Source organism: Ambystoma mexicanum, chromosome 7p (assembly GCF_040938575.1).
Source record: "Ambystoma mexicanum isolate Mex_15411 chromosome 7p, UKY_AmexF1_1, whole genome shotgun sequence".
Lineage (NCBI taxonomy): Eukaryota > Metazoa > Chordata > Amphibia > Caudata > Ambystomatidae > Ambystoma > Ambystoma mexicanum.
In genome coordinates, this window is record NC_090939.1 from 831,677,035 (window position 1) to 831,699,953 (window position 22,919).

General features: G+C 44.5%; 1 protein-coding gene across 3 annotated transcripts in view; it reads left to right on the forward strand.

The window, feature by feature from the left end:
- Window positions 1-22,919, forward strand: part of FGF14 (fibroblast growth factor 14) — a 1,600,952-nt gene that overhangs the window by 1,173,422 nt on the left and 404,611 nt on the right. For all 3 annotated transcript variants that reach the window (XM_069636997.1, XM_069636999.1, XM_069636998.1), the window contains exon 3: window positions 13,806-13,909. In XM_069636997.1, coding sequence (XP_069493098.1) covers window positions 13,806-13,909 — 104 coding nt within the window. The remainder of the gene's footprint in view (window positions 1-13,805; window positions 13,910-22,919) is intronic.

Genomic DNA, 22,919 nt, shown 5'->3' on the forward strand with positions numbered 1-22,919 from the left:
TATCTGTTCGATGAAGGTGGACCCGACTCTCTCCACAGAATGGGCATATTAGCCGATTTTGATGAGAAATCCGTGCTTCATCTTATCTCATCTGCTGATATCCAACTTGTTGATTTTATAGATCCCTCTTGCTAGGATTATGTGAGATTGGTAATCCCTTCCCCTTTGGTATGGGGCATTTTATTAAAGGAGGCTGCTAACCTACAGAAATATGGTTTGATATTTCAATTTATAAGAAGGAGATGAATGATCATTTGTTGGCAATGAGGAGGGCTAATTTTTAAGTAGGGGAAAAATCTGAAAAGGTTGAAGGTCAGGAGCGAGGAGTTTTAACAATTGAGACTCCAAATTGGCGATGGTTGGCATTGTAGTTAAGAGATTCTATTGCCCAACTAAAAACCTTGAGCCAGTCACTTTAGGGAGAGCTCACTCCTCAGTTTCCTGACATGGAACACTAGAGGTTCTTTTAATTTGTTGTCTAATGGAAACATATGTAATGATTTGAAATTTTATGATGTCATTTTTCTCCAAGAGACATGGGCTGAAGGAAATTTGGTATTTGATGGATACGAGGTAATTAATATCTATGCACATCAAAGGGCCAAGGGACGGCTGAAGGGTGGCTTGGCAGTGTAAAACAAGGGCAAAACATCTTCAAAAGAGATGAATGGCAGAGCTTAGATATTATTTTAGTAATTGCCTTGGAAGTCGTGAATGAGAGTGATATAGTTTACATACTCTTAATAAATGTGTACGGGACCTCTGAGAATACTTTGGTCACAGCCTTGGAAACCTTAAGCTTGAAGAGTGGCTCTCTAATTATCCTGGTGGTGAAATCTTGCTGGCAGGGGATTTGAATGCACAGTATAAGGATAACAATAAGGAAGTCCAATTCATCCAGAGTGGGAGGTCTGAATAATATAACAAATATTCTTCTGAAGCAAAATATGAGACTTTGGTCACAAATGGTAAATATCCAATTTAATAATATTATTCAATTGCAAAAGATTCCAGATTCTTGGAGGTTATCTCATATGATACCTATATTTAAGAAGGGCTCGAGATTATTGACCATGAATTATAGACCTATCTCTATTATGGATGTGGACTCTAAAATTTCCGCTGCAATCGTGCTTGACCACATAGAGTCATGGGGGGTCATTGCGAGTTTGGAGGTAGCTATGCGCTACCAGCACCATGGCTGCCTCCAATTCCAGGTACGGTCTGGCTGAATTGGAACTTACCGGGTCATTCCGACCCTGGAGGACCCGGTAAGTCCCCATTCAGTAAACCATTCCTCATTCCCATTTGAGCCCCCCTAGAAGTAAATGGGAATGGGGAAGGTGCAGCAAATTGCGGTAGCGTTATTAGCTCTAAGGTCCCTTAACGGGAACTGCAGAGAACGGGTGGTCAGACCACCCGTTCCTGCTGGGACCCGTTATGGGACCTCGGAATAGGGTGGTAAGGGTTTACCGGCCCCAGCATCATTACCGGTGCCCGTAAACCCTTACCGCCCAACTTGGAATGACCCCCATGGTGTCTTGATAATCAGATTTTGGACTATTGTCAAATATTTTTCCGTAGAAACATGGGTATGGATTACGGGGGCCTATTGCTTAGTTCTCTACAAGGTCTTGCATGGCACTCGTCTACCACTTCAGTGTTTATTGCGTCAATGGATCTTTCCATGGCATTTGATAGGCATATTTTGTGGAGGAAGCTTGAGTGTTATGGCATTCCGAAGGGCCTACTGAGTATATTGATTTATCTGCACAGGGATTCCCAAATGAAAATAAGATTGAATTCCCAAGGCCTGTTGTCGAATGCTTTTCTGACATATGATGAAATACGCCATGGTTGCATCTTGGGCCCAACATTATATAATCTTTATGTGGCTGATGCAGGAAAGGCGCTGGATCACCGGTCTCTAGTTTTGCCTAAAATTGGGTCTTTGAAAATCAATTGGGCAGCGGATGCAGATGATTTTATTCTAGTTGATTCCCCACTCATAGGTTTGCAGAGGCTAATGAATGCTTTTTGGGAGCATATGCGCTTTCTCGATCTTAAAATGAATCCTGCAAAAACTGTTATAATGAAGATCTCTAAAGGGCGGAACCCAAAATCTCAGAGATTCCGCTGGCACTGGGATAATAATGGGCTTGCAATCAAAGATAATATGCAGTATTTGGGATATCCGATTATAGCAAATCACACCCAAAAATGTTTTTGTAATTATTTAAAAGCGAAAACAGTTGGTCTGTCTAGACAAATGCAACAAATTGATAGAAAATATTCTCCATCATTCCATGTCGTGAATATTATAGACTGAAAGTGTTGCCCTGACTGTGCTATGGTCTAGAGTTTTTTCCTAGGTGGTTTTTGGCAGAGTTTAAGTTAGCTGAGAGTACGATTTGGAGATTGGTTTTATATAATTTGCCTAAATGTGTTTCTTTGCCAATTATCAGATATGAGCTGGGTCTTCAATCAATCTCGAGTGTAGTATTATGAAAAGAATGGTCTTTGTTAAGGAAATGTGAAACAAGCCCAAAGGGGAATCTTTATAACCTGCTTGGGGTTAATGATACGATAGGATTTATGAAAGAACTCTGTGAAAACTGTGAGCTGTTTTTTCTGAAACTGGGAGTTTCTTTAAATACTCTTATGGCAAATCCATTAAAGGTGCAGCAAATTATTATCAGCATGGTTTGGGGAGAAAATAGGCAAGAGACTTTGGGCCTTTACCTCTATAGCCAAGTGGTTTCTCCACAAAAAGTACCTGAATCAATGGAGAGCTAGCTGACCAAGCAAAAGCATAAGAAATAATATTATGAGATTTCGATTTAACGTAATGAAAACAAACCAAATAATGTTGATTCGCAATCCACTTGATGTAAAAAGGGCTGCTGTAGGCACTGTAACATGGTCTCGGAGGTAGAATCCTTATTACATTTAGTGCTATTGTGCCCTGCTTTGCATAGGATTAGTGTTTAATATTATTGAGGTTTCGTTAGCATGGAACGGATCCCCCGATATCTATTTTGGTTAACTAATCTGCTTGGGGACTCTATGGCCCTCATTACAACTCAGGCGTTAAGGGTTAACGCCACCGTTAACCCTTAACGCCTGATTCCCACCTTAACGCCTGCTTTTTGCAGGCATTAAGTTCCATGGTGCTAAGGCACCTTGGTGCTAATTACGCCGCCGTAATTTACGGCGGCGTAATTAGCACCTTCCCCACTCCCATTATGCCCTATGGGGCAAAAATGGGAATGGGGAAGGGAAAATGGGAAATGGGGATTTACCACCCCACTCACCTTGTAATGGGGCGGTAAATCCGCCATCCACCATGGTGTAAACGTAGTTTACACCATGGTGGTAAAGTTGGTGCACTTAGCACCTCAGTTGTAATGAGGGCCTATGTCTCTAAAGTTAAGAGTGTTATCCTTTTGGAAAAATATTTGTAAAATAGACTAATGCTAGGTTCAGTTGTTTAGCTTAAGCCTAGAGGGCAAATAGATCAATGCATGTCAGCACATGTATTGCCTTACTATGTAATTCTTTGTGTTCAATTGTTTTTTGATGATATGTTTGAAATCTTTTAAAGAAAGTAATGTATTTTTGTAAAGGTTTATATAAACCATACACAATTTAAAATGGGTACTGATTACCAACTGATTCTTCATCATTGGGTCCTTAATTCATTTTTTTATGGGACAATCTTCAAGCTTGGAGGACTTAGAGGAATACACTGTGCAAGTGGGCTTTCTTCCCACCCTCCCCACCCTCCCCTTCTCTTGATCACTCGGTCACTCACTCACCCAATCACTCATTCGTTCACTCACTCTTGCTGGCTCACTAGCTCACAATCATTCACTCACTTGCTCACTCGCATGCATGCTCACCCACTCAGTCACCTGACACACACAAACTTTCTCAATCACTCACTTAATTGCTCACTCACTCACTCACTCACTCACCCCATCCTTTGCTTAATCACTTACTTGCTCATTCACTCATACACTCAATCACTTGCTCGCTCATGTTTTCCATCACTCACTCGCTCACTAATTCAATCACTCACAATTAGTCTCACCAGGCATTTGACTCCTTTTTTAATCAAATAACAAAGGGAGTCCTGGGAGTCTCTCTGCCAGACATTAGTCCTAGTTACAAGAGCCTTACCCAGAGTATTTTGCTCACTATCTTTCACAGAGGAGAAATATCCAAAACATATCAGTCTTTGTCCTGCCCTGGAGCAGTCCAGCACCGAAATGCTAGGCAATTCTCCTCTAAACAAGAGTACCAACAGCAACCCCAGACACGTGTTTCAGTCTGGTTGGACCTCATCAGTAGGGTGGAGCTGTGCCTCTCTAAGAATAGTGAGCAAGGGGTCCACGTCTGGATTCCCCTAGTAATTTAGGGTGAGACCTAAAATTACTTAAAATATGCAAATAACAAGGGGGGGTCCTGGGAGTCTCTCTGCCAGACATTAGTCCTGGTTACGAGAGCCTTACCCAGAGTCTTTTTGCTCACTATCTTTCACAGAGGAGAAATATCCAAAACATATCAGTCTTTGTCCTGCCCTGGAGCAGTCCAGCACCGAAATGCTAGGCAATTCTCCTCTGAACAAGAGTACCAACAGCAACCCCAGACACGTGTTTCGGTCTTGTTGGACCTCATCAGTAGAGTGGAGCTGTGATTCTCTAAGAATAGTGTCCCGTTCATAGAGAGAAAATACTACACCAACATGGCTGCCATGGAATTTGAAGACGGGGCTCCATTTGGAGCTCCTCTTCCATTTCAATGGTGGCCACACTGGGACAGGAGCTGAGAGGAGCTGGGGCGACGGGTCCCTGCCACTGCTATCGTGTAAGTGGGATGGGGGGTAAGGAGAGGGTAAAAATAAAAAAGCATGGTTGGTGGGGGGTAGATGGCGGGAGGGGGAACCAGCCATCAGGTGGCTTGGAACGCACGCTGACACTACTGATTGGCTTACGCACCGCCCAGGGTGCTAGTATTAAAAAGAGAATAAAGAATCGGTGTGATCAATCATACTCCTCCCAAACTTAACTTCTAGAGTGGGAGGGGGGGGGCTGCAGTGATTCCTTATGGGAATTCAGGACAAACATACACGCCTTTAGCAATGATTGGAGTCAGAACCAGATTATTGGCAACGTCAGCACAGTTTGACTTAATCATTGATACTTCCTGCCAAAAGTTTGGAATTCTGTCATAAGCTGAAAGAAATTCCTATGAAAGAGATTCATGTCTCAAAAATGATCAACAATCCCAGTAGCATTTTGCCCTGATTGGTGCCCGTCATTTTGACATAGTTGACCTTTTTTGAGAGAAATGAAGACAGGGGAGGTTTACGACCAAGTGCATGCAACTAAAACCGGAAAAATGGGCCCTAATATTTGTGTCAATAAAGTCTAATCTGTGTATACTTACCTCCGCTCCCGAATCCGTTTCTTGCTGCTTAGCAAAGTCCATTTAATAAGGAACCCAATCATATTAGGTCATGTATTGCATTTCAGCCTTCGGAGTGGGCATTAACGCTGCATAATGGATTGGTATAGTCCCTTTCATTAGGCATCTAGGGCTCCTCATGATAATTATCCAGATAATCACATAGCATGTTTTTGATATCAAAGGATCTGCTTAATTATATCTCCAGTATGCCCCATTCAGATCCACCAGGTGAAGCTCATTCACACCACAAATGCACCATCAAATATAGCTCACTGTCCCAGGAGAGCTCACTGATATATGTTCCATAAGTTATTTGATTATTAAGATATGATCCCAGTGTCACCTGAATATCTGATCATTAGGGCATTGTGAGAACAGATAGGGAAGCCTTAAACCAACACCTTTCTGCAATGGTGGTGAATAACTACATATATTTGACAGGTTTTCATGAAGCTGCAGAAAAGATTACAAAATGGAAGACTGGGGTGCGACCTAGGAATTTCTTTTTACTCTTTTGAATGCTGAAAAGGCACATCAGCCGCTTCAAATAAGAATTTGCGAGAACTAAATATGTTCCACATTGAGTCTGTCTGTTTCGAGAAACAAAGCCTAGCCTTATAACATTCGACAGATACCCTGAGAACCAATATTTGCGCAAACTTAAACTGGTCACAACTTCCCACATTGTTGCGTTAAATCTGGTGAATATAACTGCACTTTAACTAAAGTTTTGCAGTGAATTTCAAGGGTTTTCTTATACCATTGTATTTTTAGTGTAGCATGTCCACTGTATATGTTCCCCCAATATGTTGCAATTACACCCACCTGGTGGCCGTCCGCACAGCCTTTGGCTGTGCCCACTCTATATTTTAAAACACTACCGGGCCACTAGCCATGGCCTTCGGCCGTTTCCACTGTACATGTTCCCCCAATATGTTTCAGTTGGACCCAGTCGGTGGCCACAGCCCCGTTCTCTGTCGAATATTTTAAAAACTACTGGATGAATTTACCCCAAACCAATCAAGGACATTAAGTCAACCTTTTATTCCCAAATTGTTTCTAATTTGGTCAACATCTGACAAGCGGTGTTCACCTACGGCTGTTAGAAAACTGCACTCTTTCTCTATGGGAAAACTAATGCAAGTAGGATGAAAACAGCCTTTCTATGTTTTCTTAATTACATTTTAATTTTCTAATGAATCTTTCCCATAATGTCCAGTTTAGTTGAGCTCTTGATAAACTGTTTGTTTGGAAAATGTCATCCAAACCCATCCAGAAGAGTAAAAGCTATTTGCTTCCTTCAGCCTCTCTGCTGTAAAAAGCACCAAGGCCAATATAAATGTTTTGAGGAGCAGGGCACCGCCTTCTCTGTTAAATATTTTAAAAACTACTGGATAAATTTACCCCAAACCAGTCAACAGATTTGCTGCTGCTTATTTGGCCCAAATCCGCCCAGTGGTTTTCGCGCTACGGCTGTTCTAAAACTGCACTTTTTCTCTATGGGAAAATGAATGGGCGGAAAACTGAAACTGGTGTTTTGTTTTCTTTAAAACTTTTTCATTTGATAACATATTGTTCCCAATATGTGGGGGCCCTTGGAAAACATTCCATTTTGAAAATGTCATCTCAATCCATCCATTAAGTCCAAAGTTTTTAGCAATAGAATTTTGGGGGAAAATTGTTGTTTATTAACTTCTGAAAATCCCATTAGCGTCTCTGCTGCAATGCACCACGGGAGATATAGCTATCATTTTGGGAGAAGGGGGCACTCCCTTCTTCAAATATTTTAAAAACTACTGAATACAATAACGCCACAGCTCTTCTGGAAATCGAACCAATGCTTAGTGCCCACGTTGTTTCCGACCTAGCCTAATTCCGTCGAGTGGTTTTGGCTGTGCACTTGAGCACAAATTTGACTTTTTCTCTATGGGAAAATGAATCGGGACTAGCCCCTTATTTTTTAACGGATCATTCCCAAAAGTCTTTTGGGCGGTGTGAGTACAATTTGTTTCCAGCATTTTAGCTACATTCATCATACGAGTCCAAAGTTATTAGCACATTACTCAATTTAACTATAGTTTGGTGACCTCCGCACCATACTCTACCTATTTAAGACCCTATTTATTTATACTTTTAAATTCATCTAATGTGCTATGCTTAAATCTCTGCAAACCAGATGCCTTCTACAGAGAACAGCCTGATCATCCAGGCTTGCTCAGAAACGATTTTTGTAACCCAATTAAGGGTTGTGCTTGCTGGGGGGTCAGGTGTCATTTGGAGGAGCACTCTTGGACCTCTAAATCCTGCTGCTGCTGACAGACCAACTCCTGGTACCAAATGGGGGAAGAGTTCACAGATTGGAGGTTCAAAGTTGATCAAGTGGGTAGCATGCTAACAGTTTTTTAGGCTATTATTAATTGGTAATCTTGAAGGAAACGTTGGGTTTTTAGAGATGTACAGTTCATGCCAAGACCCGTCTTCAGCTATATAGACAGTTTAAGAGAATTGCATAGGGCAGATCCTTGAACATGGAGGATTCACCCCCCGCCCCTGAGATGTATATTTCACTGAATGGACAAAGGCATTTAGTTGAGAGTAGGCTGTTGGGTCAATTAGCTTGGCAAGGAATCTGGTGTTTGAGATGGGGCGGTAGTTTTTGGGCTCAAGAGGGTCGAGCGAAGGTTTTTTAATTAGAAGTTTGACGTGAACTGTTTTGAATGCGTCGGGAAAAATACCGGAGGAAAGGGAGGCATTTATGATGGATTTTGCATGATCTCCTGCGCACGTGGAAGCGAAAATTTCTTTGAGGATTGTGGCTGGGCAAGGGTCCAGCGGTGATCGAGATGGTTTGCGGGCAGATAGAAGTTTGAGAAATTGCTGTGGTGATATTGGACTAAAGGATTCAAACGTTGGTTGTGTAGAAGTCGCAGCTGGTGGGCTGGCCGGTACGAACGGAGAATTGCCTGGTGGATGTAGGAGAGCCAGTTTGGTGGTTAGAGTTTTTGTCCTTTCAATAGCCATGGTGTAAAAGTGGAGGGAGAGTTCGTCGCACAGTGATTGTGACGGGGTCGCGACGGTCGTGGTGCAGGCCGGATTGGCGAATTCGGAGATGATTTTGTGGAGTTCTTTGCTTGGGTTTTTGCAGTTTAGGATTCGGGAGTTGTAATGGGCTTTTTGTGCTTCCCGGATTTCGGCCTTGTACTGATCCAGGTGACGGGCCAAGGTGGGCCTGCTCTCCTGAGTTTTGTCCTTCTGCCATTTGCGTTCCAGATATTTATATAATTGTTTAGTGATCTTCGACTCAGGAGTGAACCATCTTGGGAAGGCGCCACAGCGGGTTGATGGTTTGCACGGTGGTGTGAGCCGCATCAGAGATGTGTTGAGCCATGAATCAAAGGCGTCAGGGGTTAGTTTTTTGTTGAGATGGTAGGTAGGTGGGGGAGACTGGAGGAGTGCCTCGGCTAGGTCGGGGCGATTATTAGTTTTTTCCAGCATTTGTGTAGACTCAGAGGCTCTGATTCAAGTACGGGAAGGGGGTCGGGGTGAGCGAATGGTGAACGAGAGAATGAAGTGACCGGACCAGATGATAGGAATGGGGGCTTTAGGTGAATCAGGGGGTTGTAGCTAAAAATGGCATCAAGAGTATGTCCTTTAAAGTGAGTCGGGCCATTTATATGGAGTTGGAGATTAATTGCGTCTAAACCGTCAACCAGGGGGTGTGTCATAGGGTTGGTGGGGATGTCGAGCCATATGTTGAAGTGTCCAAGAAGGGTGAGGTTGGGATGGTTTAGTTGAAGGGTGGCAATAGAGTCACAGAGGTTGTTTGCGAATTGTCTATCGTAGCCAGGGGGCCTGTAGATTATTAGGAAGCTGTGTGAGAGCGACGGGGAGAGGGATAGTTTAACGAGGAGAGATTCACAGGAAGGAATGGAGGGTTGGTTGTCGATGATGGAGGCATGGAAGAGAGACTTGAAGACGAAAGCTACTCCCCCTCCTCTGGAGCGACGGTTCAGTGGGGTGAGGGAGTAGTCTGGGGGAAAGGCTTCATTGGCGATTGGGGCGAAGTCGCCAGAGAACCAAGTTTCAGTGATGAAAACTAGGTCTGGTTTGACGGAGACGAGGAGGTCAAAGATGCAATGTCTGTTTTTTGCTATGGATCGGGCATTAAATAAGATGCAGTTCACGTCGGCAGGCAATGTTAGTCTCGGTGTTGGAGCGGGAGGTGGCGGAGAGAATGGGGGGAGAGGGGTAGGTTGGGTGATGTTAGATGGGAGTAGTGGGCAGACAGAAAAATTGGCAAGCTTTGGGCGGGGTTGGGTGGCTGCATGTGAAAAGATGATCGGGTTTGGTTCGGGGGATTTGAAGGTGGGTTATGGGCGGTTAGGAATTTCAGCTGTAGTTGATGAGAAATCGAGGGAGAGGGGCTTCAGGAAGGGTGAAGCCACGGGGGAGGGAGGTGATTGCGGGAATGAGGTGGTGGGTCGAGATAGGGGAGGCGAAGAGTGCTGAGAGATTGAGGGGGACCAGGTGTGTTTCCTCTTTAGTTTCTTTGTTGCGATTGGAGTGTGAGAGAGGGTATGGGGTTGAGAGGGGGAGAGGGATGCCGCCTCGATTCTTGCTAGGGCTAGGCGTGCAGTTTTTAGGGAGGGGATGTGGTCGGCGGGGGAAGGTGGCAGGGGTTTTAGGGCAAGGGAGGGGGTGGGTGATTGCAGGGTGTGGTGTGCCAGGTGTGATAGTGAGGGGAGCGGGCATGGTTAACATTGGCTGGTCGGTGGTAGGGTTCAGGTGAGGAGTGGTCTTAGGGTGATTGGCTCGCCATCGTGCCCCTCTGGCTTGGTGTTTGGTGAGGGGAATGGCAGGGAGTGGGAAGGAGGGAGGGGTGGTTTGGGAAGGGGGGGACGGGAGGGAAGGTGGATCGGAGAGTGGGGGCGGTCGACGGCGGTCATTTCCGACAGACTCTGGTGTAGTGGGTGCACTCATGCTTGGTATGAGCTTTTAGGTGGGTTTTGCAAGGGCTTTCTAGTTGTAGTTCTAGGATCAGTGGGGGCTCACGTTTTAGGCACACTTTTAGGCACACTTCCAAGTTCAATTGCACAGAAACGATACTACACTATGTGGTGCACTTCTAGATTCAATTGTAGACAGAGATGATATTAGGCTATTAGGGACTATTAGGTACTCTTCTAAGCTCACCTGTACAGAGAGATGGTATTAGGTCTACCTCTAGGTTCAATGTTGTATAGAGGGGATTTTAGATTGTTAGGCGCGGTTTTAGATTCTTCAATTACACAGCTATACTGTTAGTTATACTAATAACTCACACTTCTAAGTTGGACTAAGTGCAGAGAGACTATTCTGGACACTAGTCAGTTCAATTAGGCATGCCAATAGGTGCACTTCATTCAGTTCAGGTTTATACAGGGAGGGTGTTAGGCACAAGTCTGAATTCAACTTTGCACAGAGAGGTTGTTAGGGAGATTAGTCGGTTCGGCCTGGGATGGTATTATACTATCAGGATATTGGTAACAATATACTTCTAAATTCGGTTTTGCAGAGAGTCTATTGGACACACTTCTACATTCAACTTTCACAAAGAAGCTGTTCAGCACATTTCTAAATTCAACTTTCATGGGGAATCTATTGAGCACACTTCTAAATTCAACTTTCACATAGAGTCAATTGAGCACGCAGTTAAATTCAGTATTCGGACAGGGGCTTTCGAGCAAAGAGGCTATTGGGCACACTTCTAGATGCAACTTTCACAGAGAGGCTATTGGGCAAACTTCTAGATGCAACTTTCACAGAGAGGCAATGGGCACACTTCTAATGCAACTTTCACAGAGAGGCTATTGGGCACACTGCTAAGTTCATAGAGAAACTAATGGGCACACTTCTAATGCAACTTTCACAGAGAGGCTATTGGGCACACTTCTAAGTTCACAGAAGAAACTAATGGGCACACTTCTAGATGCAACGTTCATAGAGAGAATATTGGGCACACTTCTAATGCAACTTTCACAGAGAGGCTATTGGGCACACTTTTAAGTTCATAGAGAAACTAATGGGCACACTTCTAATGCAACTTTCACAGAGAGGCTATTGGGCACACTTCTAACGCAACTTTCACAGAGAGGCTATTGGGCACACTTCTAGATGCAACTTTCACAGAGAGGCTATTGGGCACACTTGTAATGCAACTTTCACAGAGAGGCTTTTAGGCACACTTCTAATGCAACTTTCACAGAGAGGCTAATGGGCACACTTCTAATGCAACTTTCACAGAGAGGCTATTGGGCACACTTCTAATGTAACTTTCACAGAGAGGCTAATGGGCACACTTCTAACGCAACTTTCACAGAGAGGCTATTGGGCACACTTCTAGATGCAACTTTCACAGAGAGGCTAATGGGCACACTTCTAGATGCAATTTTCACAGAGAGGCTATTGGGCACACTTCTAGATGCAACTTTCACAGAGAGGCTAATGGGCACACTTCTAACACAACTTTCACAGAGAGGCTATTGGGCACACTTCTAGATGCAACTTTCACAGAGAGGCTATTGGGCACACTTCTTAGTTCACAGAGAAGCTGATGGGCACACTTCTAACGCAACTTTCACAGAGAGGCTATTGGGCACACTTCTAACGCAACTTTCACAGAGAGGCTATTGGGCACACTTCTAGATGCAACTTTCACAGAGAAACTAATGGGCACACTTCTAGATGCAACTTTCACAGAGAGGCTATTGGGCACACTTCTAAGTTCACAGAGAAGCTGATGGGCACACTTCTAACGCAACTTTCACAGAGAGGCTATTGGGCACACTTCTAACGCAACTTTCACAGAGAGGCTATTGGGCACACTTCTAGATGCAACTTTCACAGAGAAACTAATGGGCACACTTCTAGATGCAACTTTCACAGAGAGGCTATTGGGCAAACTTCTAGATGCAACTTTCACAGAGAAACTAATGGGCACACTTCTAGATGCAACTTTCACAGAGAGGCTATTGGGCACACTTCTAGATGCAACTTTCACAGAGAAACTAATGGGCGCACTTCTAGATGCAACTTGTGTGCATTGTGGTGGACCTGCCCACTGTGGAGCTGGATTAAGGATGTTACAGGGGTTCCCCTGCAGCTTGAACCTTTTACACTTCTTTTGGGGAACCCGCCTATAGATTACGATTCGTATAGATACCTGAGTATGTGGGTAGCTCTTCTACATGTGGGGAGAAAAGTGGAGACAGGCCTGCGTCCCTGATCAGTCGGACTGGTATCAGAAGTTATGGGAGGTTTATTTGATGGAAAAATTGACCAACTTGGTGCATGATGATTTGTGCACCTTTGTGGAGGATTGGTCAGAATTCACTGGAAAACATGGGGGGTGTCATGGGGAACCCCCCGCCCCCCAATACCCAGCAGGAAATCCAAAGTTAGGTAGCCCCCGAATTACAGTATGAAAGGCGGAATGAGCAGAGCTAAATCTATGCCCCTTCTTGCAGTAGAAGCACTCTTCAAGGTGCAAAGTTCTCACATCCTCATCAGGCATAAGTGTTTCATCCTCACCTCAAAGGTTGACTTCTGGTGTATGTGCCCCATCCTGGACGGGTCACTTTTGTCTCTTATAATGTTGTACCCTATGTTATTGAAATGAACGGTCTCCAGACATTGGGGGGCCGGGTTAGGTCTTAGACAAATGTTAGGTCTGTTTTTCTTGACCTCAATGTTATTGTACTGGAGGCCACAGAGGTTTGGTTTTGAGGGTTCTGTATTGTCTCTTTTTTTTGGTATGTCTTTGCTGTTTTTGATTTTGAAATTGTATTCAATGTGATGTTTTGTGATTCAAAATATTTCAGTAAAATCAGATTGTTAAAAAATACACAAATAGAAAATACTGCAAAAGAAAACTGTACGGACAATACAAATGCCCTTAGAACAGTTGAAGGACCCTGACGAGGAAGCGTAAGCAATTAAAGGTGGCTTTGTAAACTTAAACTTAAACAGCTTGGTATAAAAATATAATTTTATAATTTTCCATTACAAAAATGGTTTGGTTTGCTCATACAGAAAGAAAATGCTTCTCTTATCTTTCATATCTAGTTCCTTCCTCATGCTTGAGCAAGATAAATAATTTATAAAAGGTTTGCTAACTCAGAAATATAAAAGTAAGCTAGATTTTGCATCATTCAGACACTGGTTTCTGGCTCTGAGGTAGAATTAGCGATTGTCTCAGAAATGAGTTTTGGTAGTCCCTGTGAAGTGTGTTGCTGTGTTATTTTTGTTATTCTATAAACCATCTGATGATTGTGCGCATTGATTTCTTTTTGCAGCGTTATTCAACCTTATACCAGTGGGTCTCCGAGTTGTTGCCATCCAAGGTGTGAAGACAGGGTTGTACATAGCCATGAATGGGGAAGGCTACCTCTACACATCCGTAAGTACGATCTTCCCTGATTTACCACACTACAGGTTCAGCCTTGCCGTTAGACGTTGCTCGGTTACAGGACGCACCGATGTCTTTCATTTATGCAGAATGTACTGAAAGTGTACCATGAAAATAAGCAGCTCACCCAACATGGCCTGCTGAGTGTCCAAATAAACAAAATGGCCGCCCCCATTATAAAGCCACTGGGCCTCATTACGACCCAGGCGCTAAGTGTTTAACGGCGCCGTAAAAGGCTGCGGCGCTGTTAAACACTCAGCGCCTAATTACGAGCTCCCTTTGCGGGACCCGACCTTAACGGATGGCCTAGACCAGCCGTTAAAGTAGGGACCCGCAAAGGGACCTTGATGGCAATTACGGTACCGCAAATTGCGGTACCGTAATTGCCGCCTTCCCCATTCCCATTGAGCCCTATGGAGCAAAAATGGGAATGGGGAAGGGCCATGGCGGCATGGGGAATTACCGCCCAGCCAACCTCGGAATGGGGTGGTAATTCCCCATTCCGCCATGGCGGACTCCGGCATGGACCATGGTGCTAATAGCACCATGGTTTAGCGCCGGAGTCCTAATGAGGCCCATTGACTGTCCTAAATAATACTCTATGATAGCACAGTGTCTGAGGATGCAGGCTAGATATTGCCTCATATTTCATGCTACGCAGAGACATGCCGCTTGACTTCTCCTGTCCCACGTGAGACAATTGGACAGATAAATCTCCCGACGCCCCGAAGGGAAGCGTTCTATCTGTTTTCATCCAGTGACAGCCCATGAAAAGTTACCTTCTGAGAAACTGATGTAGAGTGTCACCAACAAACGGCAGAAAAACAAGCACAGAGCGTCTCAGAGGGACTAGCAGACAATGCCACGAGAAAGATGCATTGTCCGGGGGTGACAGTGGAAAATCCCATCTCAGGGAAAGAGAAAGGCAAGCGCCACTATCGCTCGGCACTGACAGTGATGGGCCTTAATGCACTGTCTAAACGAAATCTCCAGAGAGGTCTCTGGGCTTAGTTAACGCCTTCCCTTATTATGCCTTTTCAGTTTGTCTAGGGGAAAAATCCAGCTTCCACATTTCTGGGTTGGACAAGCGCACTTTTTCGCACTGGTCGCCATTTTAACTGTAATGAACATCTGAACAAAATAATACATACTTTCTTGCAGTGGTCCAGAATTTTCGATTACATTTATGAAGTGGGGAAATCTAGAGTAAATAAACTGTTTTCTGGATTTGAAGTTTATTTTGACCGTTACTTGCATTGGTTGTGTTCACAGACGATTCTCCTGGATTGGTGTTGAGTGTAGTCAATAACAATACACATGAGGGCCAATAAGAGTTAGTACAAGCGTTAATACACAATAATCATGGCTGAAAAAACAGATGTAAGAAGTTGATGACATTTAATCATCACTTAATATGTTGAGTTTAAAAAAAAGAAGTCTTTGGGCCTCATTACACGGACGGCGGAGAACCATGGCGCTATTAGCGCCATGGTTCATGCCGGTAAAATACCGGCACCGCCTTGGCGGAAAGGGGAATTACCGCCCCATTCCAAGGTTGGCGGGGCGGTAATTCCCCCTTCCACCATTGCCCTTCCCAATTCCCATTTTTGCCCCATAGGGCTCAATGGGAATGGGGAAGGCGCTAATTACGGTACCGCAATTTGCGGTACCGTAATTAGCTCCCTGGTTCCCTTTGTGGGTTGGTTTTTAACGCCTGCAAAAAGCAGGCGTTAAATCCCCCAACCCGCAAAGGGACGTTGTAGTAAGGCGGTAAGGATTTACCGGTACCAGTATTTTACCGGTCCCGGTAAATCCTTACCGCCATCCGTGTAATGAGGCCCTTTGTCTCCCTCCATCCTCGTCCTTTCAGTCCCGTCTCTTTACGATTAGCCACTATTTCCACATCTCCATTATCCCATTTCCCTTGTCTTGGTATTGCATGCACTTGGGACTCTTAACCCTCTCTTTCTGCCTTTCTAGTGTTGAATGTTTGGAGCTTCTTCTCCTCCCCGCCCCCCCCAAAAAAAATAATCTTGTAGCACAGCTTGGTGGGGAAAAGCCAGTTTAAACTAACTACACCAATTCCCAAAGATTTTTTGTCATATTGACCAAAGCTAAAATATGAATCAATACCACTGAAAAACAATGTTTTTGCTTTTTGAAGTGTTCTACTTAATATAACCATTATGGTACTGCTTATTTATAAAGCGCCTATACACAGGCAATTGTTGAGTCAAGGAGGGTGGGAACATGGGGAAAAACAACAGTCACTCAGAGCCCTAGAAATTCAGAGACGATAACAGTCTGCACAGGCAGAACAAGTGAATATGATGCATTTAACAGTTGAGATACAGCAAGTAGGCCAGACGGCGATTCTGCAGTTTCACCAAGTGCACATTAAGGGAGGGGGTGATAAGCAATCATGGGGGTCATAGTGGAGAGATGTTTCAATTCGAACTCTGTATAAACTTGTCTTCATTTTTTAAAATTTTAAATCTTACTTTTTAATTGTAAATTATGGTTATGTTAAATGACACAGATATGTATGTCTATATGTGAAAAGGTAAATGTGACCTAAACAAATTAAATAAAATAAATATAATATGCTAGGGATTGACTGGGTAACCTCAGAAATCCACATTTTACCTCCTCCAGCTCCTCCTTCACTTAACCGGGGGCTGGATCCCGGTCCGAAGTGACCCCCCCATTCCCATCCCGTAGCCTGATACTTGGGATGTTGTCACATGTCACAAGATACTGCATCTGCCAAAGTCAGAGATCACGGTGTCCACCCGAGCCGGTTCTGATGTTACTACATTTACGCAAACACAGCATTGCAGCACTAGGTTATTGATATAATAGTTTAGACCCTGTGTATACAGAGTGTGCTGAAGGTGGTACGGTGATGTGGTGAACTTGAGAATCCTGCATTATGGAATGACTAAAGCCATAAGAAATCACCTTGTCCCCTAGCATGGGCTCGGGTCACTTGCCATTTCGAATGGCAACAGCAATAAAATGACTTAAAGGGCACATCCCTAAGACCTTGGAATGGTGGACGTAATGATTGTTGATGCAGTGTTTAGGTATGGCTCCATCCAAAGACCTGGCAACACAACAGTTAGTTCAGGGATGTCTAAAAGGTGGACAATGGAAACCATTGATGAGTGAATTATTGGGGGGACACTCTAACTATCTAATGATATGATATGATTGGTTATTTTATAACGTGCTTAATACCCAGAGGTTTCTGGACCCGGGGATCGAACCTGTGTTGCTCTGCGTCGTCTTGCTTCCAAGGCGAGCACGTAGCCCCTGAGCTATCCTCACGGGTATGTATGCATGAAACGTGCATGGATTTTCAGAACTCGCTTGCTTCTTGAAGAGATGTTCATGCTGAATAAATAAACCCAGAGGAAATGATGTCTTTTTGTAGAATCACAGTATTTGCCATCCCGTTGGTTCCCTCCAATCTGAAGACGCGAATGAAGTCCTATCTCCCAGTGGCCCCCAATCATAATCCTAGCCATACTCTGTCTCTGAATTGTTACTGGTACATTGAAATGGTTACATGTCTTTATACAGAGATATTGTATACCGAATGCCCATATATCTAAACGTATATCTCAAAAACCCTAATTTCGAATGTATATTTTTCTTCTTTTGGGGTCGGGGGTGACCCCCCCAATCCCTGTTTCTGACCCCTAAAAACCCATCCCAACCGTTTCCCCCAAAAAATGAAACCTTTACTCCACCCTAAATATATATTCGATATAAAGGTTTTCAAGATATAAGTTTAGATATATGTGGGATTTGATATACAATTTTCTATGTAAACACTGTATACCAATTGAAATGCAGTAAGAAAGCAGCAAGGATCTTCCCCAGTGTCAATCAGTAACCACCATCCTAATCTTATATCTAGATCCGTCATTAAAGGTTAAATGTTCTCCTGCACTCAAGTGGCCCATACATCAACTGGTTGGCTGGATCGTTTTAGTGGGTACGGATTTGTTGTCTGTAATTGTTAGTGGATTGGTTGAGCACATTTTGCTAGTACTGAGTTGTTATGGGCCAGAAGTTGTTGGTATAGGCCTATGCACTTGGTCATGGAAGTACATCTTTCTTTAGCTTATTACGATTGCTTCCAGGATGCTTAGATTGTTCTCCAGAGTGTTTTAATCTTAGGCTGGGGTGGACTGGTCTGCGAGGAACTCTGGAGATTTCCCAGTGGGCCTCTGCACCATGGGTCTCTTTGGTGAGACCCATGGAGTCGAGCACTCTGTCTCTCTGGCTTTGTCTGTCTCTCTCTCTCTCTCTCTATGAGTGAGAGTCACGTTGTTAGTTGCACGTTTGCTATAGCAATGTCAGCTATTGATGACCACGGTGCAACCAGATAAAAAAAACTAGATGTCTTTAAGAAGCCAGGGATTTTGTTGTTTTTTTATTCTTAAAAGTCAAATGTAAGCATCAGACAAAGAGGTTTTGCAGATGTGTGGACTGGCTTTCTATCTGGAGACAGATATTGCCCTCACTTGTGTCCTGCAGGAATGCTGCTATCACACTAAGGGTGTGTTGTTGTGCTTATTGGGAGCCCGGATAAGCTCTCTGCGGGAGCTAGGTTTCCGACAAAGGTTGTAAGGACCAGGCTGCAGGGTCTACAACTCTGTTGGTTACACTGTATCTTTTTTCAATATTGGCACTTGTACATATTGGCCAACCTATCAGTGGCCGTTACCAAAAATTGAACATGGCCTTGGTGCTCAAAGAAGAAACAGATCATTGCTTTTAACCTGAACAGCACCCCTTCCAACAAGGAAGGACATGTCGAAAAAGAAAATGGAGTTTATTCTCAACGAGAGAGACAAGCTATTAAGACATGACATTGTTTAATTGTACAGACATTGTACACTGGCTCTTTTTATGATTTGAAGATATTCATTGCTATGTAAATATTGTAGTCATAATAAGAACGTTACACTGGTTGGATACTGCTAGGCACAATCGAATTGTGTATTTGAGCTGGATCTTATATAGTGCAAACCTTCCTGTGAAGCACTATATAACTTCTGACCTCTTGCTTCACATTTTGTGCACTTTATCAACTCCTAATCGGAGTATCCTCCTCCCGTCATTCAACATTTCATTTCCGGGTCACAAGGCGGCCATATGAAAAATATCTAGTACTAAAAACCAGCAAAGCAAGTCTGCTGACTCGATACTAAACATATCAACAATGCACAAGAATGTTGTTAACTACTAGTGCACGTGTGCCCTCCTCTAGACCTTCCTTCAATGTCCTACTTTGATTAATGGGTGACATTCAAAGCTCTCTGAGCGACTCGCAGTGCCTTTCAGGGTATAGGCTGGAGGTTCCATTAGAAGAAAATGGCAAAATGACTGCGTAAGCGACAGCTCCAATCCGGAACCACTCCACGGCCGGAGAACCTGATATTCAAGAACAAACAGTAAAGTAGAACTTTTTTCTTAGAGCCTCATTACAAGTTGGGTGGATCTGTAAAATGCGGCAGCAACGCTATTACTGCTGCATTTACCGCCCCGCCCAACAATCACGAGTATGGCCCTCCCTTGACGCATTCACCTCCAGCTGGAATGTGCCAGCGGTGTGGCATTTTCGGCACTATTACTGCCGTCAGTATTTGCGGCGGCGGTAATTGCGCCACCCATCTCCATTGGGACCGGGGTACCACCCAAACCCTGATGAGGCCCTTATTTTCAATGGTAGGCCTTTAGAACTAGCTGCTCCTCCACCTATCCGTCCTAGAGTCCACAGCACTTTAGGAAGCGTTAAAGGGATGGTCTAGTAAAAATTTTTATTTAAAAAATAGATAGGCCACATAAAACAAAATACTAGCATTCTCCGTTTTAAAACTTCCTATGTGAAATTTTGAGCTATTCAAGCTCAAAATTCGAAAAAGCAAGCACAGGGGCGCAGCCATTTTGTGAAATGGAGGCCCTCCTGTGCTGGCTTTTGCTTTTGCGGCACTAATGAAGGAAAAGCCAGCCAGCTGTAGTAAACAAAGGCTATCGCTGGGTGGCTTTCCCTTCATTAGTGCTGTAGGAAAGCTGCAGCTGAATCTCGGTAAGTGCTATTTATTTTTTTTACAAAAAATAAGCACTAGCTGCGTTTTTTTTTTCTAAGTTTTCCAGGCTGGAGGAGCCCGGAAAACTTAGAAATAAAACCGCAGCTTTAAAAACATTGTATTTATGTTTGCGGTCGCTTTTGAAGCAACCGCAAACATAAATACAACGTCGTGTTGGAAAACGCTGCGGTTTTTCTTTCCAAGTTTCTCAGGCTCCTCCGGCTCGGAGGAGCCTGAGAAACTTGGAAAGAAAAACCGCAGCGTTTTCCAACACAACCGCGTTGTGTCTGCCTGAATCTGCTTTACCATTTGGGGCTCTCGGGCTCCCCACGGGGAGCCCGAGAGCCCCAAATGGTAAAGCAGATTCAGGCAGAAACAACGCGGCATTGCGGAAAACAACCGCGTTGTTTCTGCCTGAATCTGCTTTTCCATTTGGGGTTCTCGGGCTCCCGGGGAGCCCGAGAGCCCCAAATGGAAAAGCAGATTCAGGCAGAAACAACGCGGCATTGCGGAAAACAACCGCATTGTTTCTACCTAAATCTGCTTTCCCATTTGGGCCTCTCGGGCTCCCCACAGGGAGCCCGAGAGCCCCAAATGGGAAATCAGCTGCAGGTAGAAACACTCCGCGGCATGTAAACATAACCGCGTGTGTTTCTGCCAAGTGATAGCCACAGCAGGCAGAAACACACGCGGTTGTGTTGGAAAACGCTGCGGTTTTTCTTTCCAAGTTTCTCAGGCTCCTCCGAGTCGGAGGAGCCTGAGAAACATGGAAAGAAAAACCGCAGTGTTTTCCAACACAATAACGTTGTATTTATGTTTGCGGCCACTTCAAAAGCGACCGCAAACATAAATACAACGTTTTTAAAGCTGCGGTTTTATTTCTAAGTTTTCCGGGCTCCTCCAGCCCGGAAAACTTAGAAAAAACAACGCAGCTAGTGCTTATTTTTTGTAAAAAAAATAAATAGCACTTACTGAGATTCAGCTGCAGCTTTCCTGCTCTGGTCTCCGGTCCCCGTCCTCCGCCTACAGCACTAATGAAGGGAAAGCCACCCAGCGGGAGCCTTTGTTTACTACAGCTGGCTGGCTTTTCCTTCATTAGTGCCGCAAAAGCCAGCACATGAGGGCCTCCATTTCACAAAATGGCTGCGCCCCTGTGCTTGCTTTTTCGAATTTTGAGCTTGAATAGCTCAAAATTTTACATAGGAAGTTTTAAAACGGAGAATGCTAGTATTTTTTTTTTATGTGGCCTATCTATTTTTTAAATAAAATGTTTTACTAGACCATCCCTTTAAGTGGTGACGCTCTTCCCAGGCAACACAAAGCTGGACTGAGTCATATTCCTATCATTTCTGCTCCATCATGCACTGCTCAACTGGTACAACAGAAAAGGAACACCTATACAGCTCCCAAGATCCCAACTGCTGTCCATCACCCAACTTCCCTTCACATCCATGGTCTCCCACTTTCCTCACCCACACCTCCTTACACCACAATCCTTCCTATCCCCATGCCAATATTATTTCACACCTGTTAACCCCACTCTCACATGGACCTAATAGGTCTCAACGCATCTAACACACAGATAGGAAGAGTCAATCACCCCTATAGCAAGACACCAACATCCTTAAAGACCCATAACCCAACCTACCACTGGCTACAAACTACACACTCTCCCTAAACCCTATATATCACCACCCACCAGGGGCGCCGAGCAAGCAGGTGCTCTGGGGCTCAGGCACCCCCGGGGAAAAGCAATCTGCACTTATTATTTATAGAGTTTCAATGGCACGTCATTGAAAGCCATCTACTAGCACCCATCCGGGAGATTCACACATTGTCTTTTCTGTAATTAAGGTTTTAATGTAAACCAATTGATGCTAAATGAAAAAAAAATGTAAAAAAAGATTCACACATTGGCTCCCCTGCCACCCACTCGTCACACCTCTCTTTCCAATCCAACAAACCCATGCCCTTCCTTCCCTCTCCTCGGTATATATCACCCAACTCATCCGCAAGGCCACCTCCCCTGCAAGGACCATAAAGATGACACTACACATGAGACTCCTCATTCTGGCACTCACCGACATGAAGGTTGCTGGGGGATGTAGTCCAGTGATGCTCACGCAGTATGTGCCTATTGGCCGGAAGACCCAGAAAAGTGAAGCTGAGGTAGGTACTGTAGCACCCAGGATGGGTGTAACGGTCACATGGTGTTAACCATGTGACCAACATAATAAATACAACGAGCCGTTTCCGGCTCAGGGGTCGATACGAAACTGACTCCAGTATTGTTCCTTTGAGTGCACCCTGCTGGTGCAGCACCGCGTGGAGTAGGCCCAGGGATGGGGCCCTCCACGAGGTCGGCGACCCTGCTGGGCGACGCCGCCCTCTCTGGTGCCTAGCCATGTGATCATGGCTGAATGCGGCAACCCCGGCCTGGGTGCCCCCAGAGCCGCGGCTGCCGTGTGTTGGGTGACCCCAGCCACGTGGGTTGCTCCGGTGCTCCGAGCGAGCGGGGTGATCCCCACTCATTGGTCCGCTGCGTGAGCGCAGCACATATGGTCTGTGTCGGGTGCTCCCTGCACACTGAGAGGCCAGCCTGGTGATCCGAGGCTGGCCTACAACAGATACAAAGCACCATGATTTGCACATGTTCAAATTCATTAAAAGCTACGCGCTATTGAACAGGGGAGCGGACATCTAAAATGTGAAGCAAAGAAAAAGAAAATGTGAAAACACGAATAGTTACTGTGGAAAAGTAGAAATGTGTACAAGCAGCCGATCGCATTAGCAACTGCACAGCCGTCAGGACATATTCGGCTCCAGCAAGTGGGGCGGATCTGAGCTGCATCACAAATCGCAGCATGGCTTCTAATGGACACAAATGTCACAAGTTA